At 38.2% G+C, this 9,741-nt stretch overlaps 1 protein-coding gene across 12 annotated transcripts in view; it reads right to left on the bottom strand.

Moving 5' to 3' along the window:
- macf1a (microtubule actin crosslinking factor 1a) overlaps positions 1–9,741 on the bottom strand; it is a 441,796-nt gene that overhangs the window by 279,594 nt on the left and 152,461 nt on the right. Inside the window, exon 1 of one of the 12 annotated variants that reach the window (XM_061897244.1) lies at positions 5,098–5,429. The exons of the other annotated variants lie outside the window; for them this stretch is intronic. Within the exon in view, the coding sequence (XP_061753228.1) occupies positions 5,098–5,227 (130 nt within the window). The 5' untranslated portion in view covers positions 5,228–5,429. Of the gene's footprint in view, positions 1–5,097; positions 5,430–9,741 lie in introns of those variants that run through there. 12 annotated transcript variants of the gene reach the window in all.

Below are 9,741 nucleotides of genomic sequence, written 5' to 3'. Positions count from 1 at the left end.
TGGAGTGTACTAATCAGTCACGGCATGCTAATCGATGCTAACATGCGATTTAGGCTATCTGAATGTACATATTGCATCATTATGCCTCATTTGTAGCTATATTTGCATCCAGCCTTTCCCTCCATCCACATTTAATACCAAACAAACACATACCAATCGACGGATTCAAGTTGCACCAGTGGTCAAAAGATGCGAAAGGCCCTCGTTTGTTCTGTTCTGTCGTAGCATCATTACCGACGATAGCGATGCTACGACAGAGATGTGTGGATATCCTGCGACACTCAAAGCAGATACATTTCCAATTATAAAGTCAACAAAATCACAAAGGTAAGTTTTGTTGATGTTATTGACCTATGTGCTAATCAGACATATTTGCGCACGGCATGACTGCAAGCTAATCGATGCTAACATGCTATTTAGGTTAGCTGTATGTACAGATTGCATCATTATGCCTCATTTGTAGCTATATTTGCATCCAGCCTTTCCTTCCACCCACATTTAATGCCAAACAAAGACATACAAATAGACGGATTCAAGTTGCACCGGTGGTCAAAAGATACGAAAGTCCCTCGTTTGTTTTGTTCTGTCGTAGCATTGCTACCGACGATAGTGATGCTACGACAGAGATGTGTGGATATCCTGCGACACTCAAAGCAGATGCATTTCCAACGATAAAGTCAAGGAAATCACAAAGGTGAGTTTTGTTGATGTTATTGACTTATGTGCTAATCAGACATATTTGCGCACGGCATGACTGCAAGCTAATCGATGCTAACATGCTATTTAGGCTATCTGTATGTACATATTGCATCATTACGCCTCACTTGTAGCTATATTTGCATCCAGCCTTTCCTTCCACCCACATTTAATGCCAAACAAACACATACCAATCGACGGATTCAAGTTGCACCAGTGGTCAAAAGATGCAAAAGTCCCTCGTTTGTTCTGTTCTGTCGTAGCTTCGCTACCGACGATAGTGATGCTACGACAGAGATGTGTGGATATCCTGCGACACTCAAAGCAGATGCATGTCCAATTATAAAGTCAAAAAAATTACAAAGGTGAGTTTTGTTGATGTTATTGACTTATGTGCTAATCAGACATATTTGCGCACGGCATGACTGCAAGCTAATCGATGCTAACATGCTATTTAGGCTAGCTGTATGTGCATATTGCATCATTATGCCTCATTTGTAGCTATATTTGCATCCAGCCTTTCCCTCCACCCACATTTAATGCCAAACAAACACATACCAATCGACGGATTCAAGTTGCACCAATGGTCAAAAGATGCAATCATTGGTTAGAAGGCGATCGCCGAATTCGTCCTCGTTGCCGTTGTCTGCCGTGATATGGCTCAATAGCTTCAGTTTCTTCTTCAATTTCGTTTTCGCTATCTGCCTCCACACTCCAACCATCCGTTTCAATACATGCGTAATCTGTTAAATCACTTAAACCGCTGAAATCCGAGTCTGAATCCGAGCTAATGTCGCTATATCTTTCTGTTCTATCTGCCATGTTTGTTTGTATTGGCGTCACGCAGTGATGTCACAGAAAAATGGATGGGTGGATATAGCAATGGTGAAAATCAGGCCCTTTGAAGCAGTTTTTCGGGATATTGCGTGATGGGTAAAATTTTGAATAAACTTCAAAAAATAAAATAAGCCACTAGGAACTGATTTTTATTGGTTTTAACCCTTCTGAAATTGTGATAATGTTCCCCTTTAAAATGTATCAGACAATCTTGCACTTTCTGTTTTGGAAATGACATGAATGTTTGTGCCACTGCTTAATAACACTTTAGTAAAAACAGTTTTGCTAAATTGACTTTAGTTGTGATTTCCCTCTCTGCAACAAAGTTTAAAATGAGCATATATTAATGCAGTATGAGGAAGAATGTTTTAATGTAGACACATAGAATCATCATACTGCTGTGTTTATATGCATCAAGTGTTCATTCAAGGCTAAGGCAAAATATGGAGATATATATGGTGTCTCGTGACATGGCCTAAAAATATCGAGATATTAAAAAAAGGCCATATCGCCTAGCCCTACAGGAGACTACAACAAATATCGGGATATAGATTTTAGGCAATATGCCCATCCCTAGGGTACAATACAAAAAGAGCAGTATGAAGAAGTAGTCATTTGAAAAGTAGCGTCTGCATGACACGGAGAGAAGTGTGCCACCCACTTGGTGCGGGTTTCACTTGCGCGGTTACATCACGCCAAGGCACTTCACCCGGGCCAATCACATCGCATTCACAGCAAATTAGTCGCGTGTCTCCACCAAAAGCAACAAATCCCGCATCGGCTTAGGACGCTAAGCCTGCAATGTGACCCGTGCAGGAGCAGTTGCCAAACGCTGGCCGTAGGGAAAATAAACACAAACAAATCTAAGATAAATGCAAACTGCAAAAACTGAAATCTAAGTATGATTAAATATCACAAATAAGGGTGATATTTGCTTATTTTCTGTCTGATAAGATGATTCTTCTCACTAAGCAGATTTTATGTTAGAGTGTCTTACTTGTTTTAAGGGTTTTGGTCTGAAATGATCTGAGTAAGAAGCTATTACAGCTTGTTGCTGAGATTTGATGACCTATATTGAGTAAAACATGCTTGAAACTAAAATATCAACTGTTGCAAAGCTGTGTCATCAACACTCACAAGTATAAAACTACCTTTTTAAAGTAATCATTTCTTACTTCAAGCATGGAAAAAAAAAATCATGATGCCGAGTGCATATCATTATGTCAAGATAATGGCACTAGCATTTACCGCATTTTTCGCAGTATAAGTCGCTCCGGAGTATAAGTCGCACCTGCCGAAAATGCATAAGAAAGAAGGAAAAAAGCATATATAAGTCGCAATAGAGTATAAGTCGCATTTTTGGGGGAAATTTATTTGATAAAACAACACCAAGAATAGACATTTGAAAGGCAATTTAACATAAACAAAGAATAGTGAACAACAGGCTGAATAAGTGTACGTTATATGAAGCATAAATAACCAACTGAGAAGGTGCCTGGTATGTTAACCTAACATATTATGGTAAGAGTCATTCAAATAACTATAACATAATAAAAATGGTATACGTTTACCAAACAATGTGTCACTCCTAATCGCTAAAACCGATTAAATCTTATACGTCTAGTCTCTTACGTGAATGAGCTAAATAGTATTATTTGATATTTTACGGTAATGTGTTTATAATTTCACACATAAGTCGCTCCGGAGTATAAGTCGCACCCCCAGCCAAACTGTGAAAAAAAACTGCGACTTATAGTCCGAAAAATACGGTACCTATTTAAAAATATTTTTCAGCCAATTGAGCAAAAAGTTCTTACTTTACTTTTCTACCCAGAAAAGTGTACTTGTTATTAGTGAGAATAAACTTATATTAAAGGTATTTTTGTTAGCTAATTATACTTGTTTTGGAAAGTCTTGACAAGCCAAATTTTCTTGTTCTACTGGCAGATAATTTTGCTTAGTTCAAGTAAAATACCCCTCATTTTTGTATTTTTTTACTTGTTTCTGAACACTGACTTTTTGCAGTGCAGGGCTATTTAGCTACATAACAAAGAGGGCCGCAATTTCAAGAACCTGAGGCCTCAGGGGCTGGACATCAAATTTGGATATTTCCTTAAAAAGTTCCTCTGCAGGTTGTAATTCTTTGAGCCTGCGTTTACTTAAGTGCAAACTAAACACATCGGCTTTCACGCTGCAGTGTCAAACAAATGTACTACTCGTTTCAGCGTGTGCGGCTCGACAGATAGTTAACAGTAGGGCTGCGAATCTTTGGGTGTCCCGCGATTCGATTCAATATCGATTCTAGGGGTCGCGATTCGATTATATATCGTTTTTTTTTCCGAATCAACGCCATTCTCGATTCAAAAACGATATTTTTCCGATTCAAAACAATTCTGTATTCATTCAATACATAGTATTTCAGCAGGATCTACCCCAGTCTGCTGACATGCTAGCAGAGTAGATTTAAAAAAAAAAGATTTTATAATTGTAAAGGACAATGTTTTATCAACTGATTGCAATAATGTAAATTTGTTTTAACTAATAAACAAACCAAAAATATTCCTTTTTTTGTTGTTGTTGAAAACATTAGACACAGTGTGTTGTCAAGCTTATGAGTTGTGATGCAAGTGTAAACCACTGTGACACGAGTGTTCTTTCTTTTTATTTTTTATAAATGTCTAATGATAATGTCAATGAGGGATTTTTAATCACTGCTATGCTGAAAATGTAACTAATATTGATACTGTTTATAATATTCATTTTTGTTTCACTACTTTTGGTTTGTTCTGTGTTGTGTTTGTGTCTCCTCTCAATTGCTCTGTTTATTGCAGTTCTATATGTTGCTGGGTCAGGTTTGGTTTTGGAATTGGATTGCATTGTTAGGGTATTGCTGTGTATTGTTTTGTTGGATTACTAAAAAAATTACATAATATAAAAAAATCGATTTAAAAAAAAACAATAGAATCGATTCTGAATCGCACAACGTGAGAATCGCGATTCGTATTCGAACCGATTTTTTCCCACACCCCTAGTTAACAGCATGAAGAAACAGAAGCTTGATGTTCCTTCTTTGGAATTATGTTCCTTCGTCAGTTTAATTTTTTCCACACTTCTTCCGGAATTTAAGTTTGTAAGACTGAAAATATAAACATTACAAAATAATAACATCCATTGTGAATTTGACATGAATAAAATAGAAGGCTTTGTGTTAATGCATTCGCACAATATTGAGTAAAATACCCTTAATTATTGTATTTATTTTGTTGTTTGTAAACACTGCATTTGCCAAATGACATAAAAGCCGGCAGTTTATCAAAGCAAAAGGTTTCCTCACTCTGGCTACGGCTCTTTCTTCTGTACTGACTCACAACACGTTTGCAGGGGATGAAATTGGAGGAAAGTTTTTCACTAAAATAGAACATTGAGGTCACATGCTAAAACCTGACAGTGGTGCAGCTGATAAAGAGCTGATATGAAGCTACAACAGGTGTCTATTACTGACGGGGGTGGGCCCTCCACAGGAAGCACGTGGCGCTAATATGTGATATGAGCAGAAGTTTTTACCTCCTTCAAACATCGGAGGACCGGGGCGACGTTGGCGGCGATGATAGAACCAGAGCCTGTCCGCTGTGAGGAGGTGGATCGTCACCACCAGGATGGACGCTATGACACTCGGGTCACATAAGTAGTCCATGTCGTGACTGCCAGGGATGATAGCCAAGGTCCCGATGTATCGGCAGAACTGTGATCCCAGGTCAGGACACAAACTAAAACCCCAGAGTCTCTCCAAACATCACACTAGTAAACTTAACAACCTAAACAACCTCCCTGAGTACCTCCAAACATCAATGGCGCGAGCTTAACACCTTCTCCCTCTTTCACTGCCACGCGTCGCTCTCTCACTCCCTCTAAAGCCGGCTCGCTCGCCCTCTCCAGTGAATTCCAGTTGAATGAAACACGCCGTCGGAGGGCGGTCGGACAGCCAAAACGGGCGCTTGAAAGAAAGCAGGAAGCCACAAGCACTACTTCCTGTTCATGATACATACTACAAAAAACATTTCTATCATTTTAAACAATGCATGCCAACTTTACTCTTTGAAATTAGAACCATTTGGAAAATGTTTCATCATTTATTTTCTTCCAAACCCCCGATGTGTCAATATTTTTAAAAAAAAGGGCTGCTTTGAAATCACAATGTTTGTGCATTCATCATGTCAGCTGCTACGACCAATATAAACGATGAATCTGTGCTTTTTAATCATGAAACACTTTAATCTATTTCAAAGTGTACAACATCGGGATGGTCTCCTGCTGGCCCCACTATGGACTGGACTCTCACTATTATGTTACAAACCCGTTTCCATATGAGTTGGGGAATTGTGTTAGATGTAAATATAAACAGAATACAATGCTTCGCAAATCCTTTTCAACCCATATTCAGTTGAATGCACTACAAAGACAACAAATCTGATGTTCAAACTCATAAACTTCATTTTCTTCTTGCAAACAATAATTTACTCAGAATTTCATGGCTGCAACATGTGCCAAAGTAGTTGGGAAAGGGCATGTTCACCACTGTGTTACATCACTTTTTCTTTTAACAACACTCAATAAAGGTTTGGGAAATGAGGAAACTAATTGTTGAAGCTTTGAAAGTGGAATTCTCTCCCGTTTTTGTTTTATGTAGAGCAGGGGTCACCAACCTTTTTGAAACCAAGAGCTACTTCTTGGGTACTGATTAATGCGAAGGGCTACCAGTTTGATACACAAATAAATTGCCAGAAATAGCCAATTTGCTCAATTTACCTTTAATAAATCTATACATATATATATAAATCTATATATATATATATATATATATATATATATATATATATATATATATATATATATATACATACATACATTTTTTTTCCTTTTACGGAAAGTTTTTTGTAGAGAATAAATGATGAAAAAACACTTAATTGAACGGTTTGAAAGAGGAGAAAACCCGAAAAAATATGAAAATTTAATTTTGAAACATAGTTTATCTTCAATTTCGACTCTTTAAAATTCAAAATTCAACCTAAAAAAATTGAGAGAAAAACGAGCTAATTCGAATCTTTCTGAAAAAATTTAAAAAAAGAATTTATGGAACATCATTACTCATTTTTCCTGATTAAGATTAATTTTACAATGTTGACATGTTTTAAATAGGTTAAAATCCAATCTGCACTTTGTTAGAATATATAACAAATTGGACCAAGCTATACTTCTAACAAAGACGAATCATTATTTCCTCTAGATTTTGCAGAACAAAAACTTTTTAAAAAATTCAAAAGACTTTGAAATAAGATTCAAATTTGATTCTACAGATTTTCTAGATTTGCCAGAATAATTTTTTTGAATTTTAATCATAAGTTTGAAGACATATTTCACAAATATTCTTACTCGAAAAAACAGAAGCTAAAATGAAGAATTGAATTAAAATGTATTAATTATTCTTTACAATAAAAAATAAAAACTTGAACATTGATTTAAATTGTCAGGAAAGAAGAGGAAGGAATTTAAAAGGTAAAAAGGTATATTTGTTTTAAAATCCTAAAATTATTTTTAAGGTTGTATTTTTTCTCTAAAATCGTCTTTCTGAAAGTTATAAGAAGCAAAGTACAAAAGTAAATGAATTTATTTAAACAAGTGAAGACCAAATCTTTAAAATATTTTCTTAGATTTTCACATACTATTTGAGTTTTGTCTCTCTTAGAATTAAAAATGTTGAGCAAAGCTTGCTAGTAAATAAATACAATTTAAAAAATAGAGGCAGCTCACTGGTAAGTGCTGCTATTTGAGCTATTTTTAGAACAGGCCAGCGGGCTACTCATCTGGTCCTTACGGGCTACCTGGTGCCCGCGGGCACCGCATTGGTGACCCCTGATGTAGAGCTTCAGTCGTTCAACAGTCCAAGGTCTCCACTGTCGTATTTTACGCTTCATAATGCGCCACACATTTTCGATGGGAGACAGGTCTGGACTGCTGGCGGGCCAGGAAAGTATTCGAACAATTTTTTTTTACGAAGCCTCGCTGTTGTAACACGTGCTGAATGTGGCTTGGCATTGTCTTGCTGAAATAAGCAGGGGCGTCCATGAAAAAGGCGGCGCTTAGATGGCAGCATATGTTGTTCCAAAACCTGTATGTACCTTTCAGCATTAATGGTGCCTTCACAGATGTGTAAGTTACCCATGCCTTGGGCACTAATGCACCCACTTTACCATCACAGATGCTGGCTTTTCAACTTTGCGCCGATAACAGTCTGGATGGTTCGCTTCCCCTTTGGTCCGGATGACATGATGTCGAAGATTTCCAAAAACAATTTGAAATGTGGACTCGTCAGACCACAGAACACTTTTCCACTTTGTATCAGTGCATCTTAAAATGATCTCAGCCCCAGAGAAGCCGGCAGCGTTTCTGGATGTTGTTGATATATGCCTTTCGCTTTGCATAGTAGAGCTTTAACTTGCACTTACAGATGTAGCGACCAACTGTATTTAGTGACAGTGGTTTTCTGAAGTGTTCCTGAGCCCATGTGGTGATATCCTTTAGAGATTGATGTCGGCTTTTGATACAGTGCCGTCTAAGGGATCGAAGGTCGCTGTCATTCAATGTTGGTTTCTGGCCATGCCACTCACGTTGAGTGATTTCTCCAGATTCTCTGAACCTTTTGATGATATTAGGGACCGTAGATGTTGAAATCCCTAAATTTCTTGCAATTTCACTTTGAGAAACGTTGTTCTTAAACTGTTAGACTATTTGCTCAAGCAGTTGTGGACAAAGGGGTGTACCTCGCTCCATCCCTTCTTGTGAAAGACTGAGCATTTTTTGGGAAGCTGTTTTTATACCCAATCATGGCACCCACCTCTTCCCATTTAGCCTGCACACCAGTGGGATGTTCCAAATAAGTGTTTGATGAGCATTCCTTAACTTTATCAGTATTTATTGCCACCTTTCCCAACTTCTTTGTCACGTGTGGCTGGCATCCAATTCTAAAGTTAATGATTCTTTGCACAAAAAAAAAATGTTTTTCAGTTTGAAAATCAAATATGTTGTCTTTGTAGTGCATTCAACTGAATATGGGTTGAAAAGGATTTGCAAATCATTGTATTCTGTTTATATTTACATCTAACACAATTTCCCAACTGATACGGAAACAGGGTTTGTATTTTCTGTCACATCACCCATGGGTGGGCGTGGGGTTTGCCCCCACATAAGGCAGGATGGTCTCTCCGGTTACTGGCAGGGTGGGTGTGGGGTCTTAGCAACACGCGACAACAACCACAAACAATCATTTCTATTTAGAGGAAGCCGCTTTAGTTTCGTTGCACATTAGGAAGAAATCACGTATTGCTTTGCTCGTGTGCAATTTCCTGTCTAGACTTTATGATAGGCCACCTTGACTTGGATTTATTTCTCCTGTGCGTCACATTTGATGTCAGACTCAAGTCCCTGGCTGAATGCGGGTTTTTGGGTTGCGAGCGCCGCCGCTGGCCACTGTGGGGCAGGAGAGACCAGCGTGAGAAGAATTCCTACACATTGCAAACACCACTAACACTTTCTGCAGCCTGCACACTTTGCAGGGGGGCGGGAGGGAACAGCTTCAATGGGTTTTTGTCGGTACCATGTTCAGTACATACCTTTTGATTTGTGGAGTAAGTCAGCACAGGAAAGAACGTAGCAAACAACTTCAAGGATGACTTAAAGCAGGGCTGACCAACCTTTTTCAGACGAGGCCTTGACGCAATAAATACATCCATCCGTTCATTTTCTACCGCTTGTCCCTTTTGGGGTCGCGGGGGCTGCTGGAGACTATCTCAGCTGCATTCGGGCGGAAGGCAACGTACACCCTGGACAAGTCGCCACCTCATGACAGGGCCAACAAGTAAGTCCATCAAACTGTGTAGATGTGTAGGACTAGGGAAGCTATTTCAATCAATCAATCAATGTTTATTTATATAGCCCTAAATCACAAATGTCTCAAAGGACTGCACAAACCATTACGACTACGACATCCTCGGAAGAACCCACAATCATTTATATAATGATTTTATAAATATCATATGCATTTATAGTAGAGATGTCCGCTAATATCGGACTGCCGATATTATCGGCCGATAAATGCTTTAAAATGTAATATCAGAAATTATCGGCATCGGTTTCAAAAACTAAAATTTATAA

The sequence above is a fragment of the Nerophis ophidion genome, linkage group LG04 (genome assembly GCF_033978795.1).
Source record: "Nerophis ophidion isolate RoL-2023_Sa linkage group LG04, RoL_Noph_v1.0, whole genome shotgun sequence".
In the NCBI taxonomy this organism is placed as follows: domain Eukaryota; kingdom Metazoa; phylum Chordata; class Actinopteri; order Syngnathiformes; family Syngnathidae; genus Nerophis; species Nerophis ophidion.
This window is presented reverse-complemented; position numbering and strand designations above follow the sequence as displayed.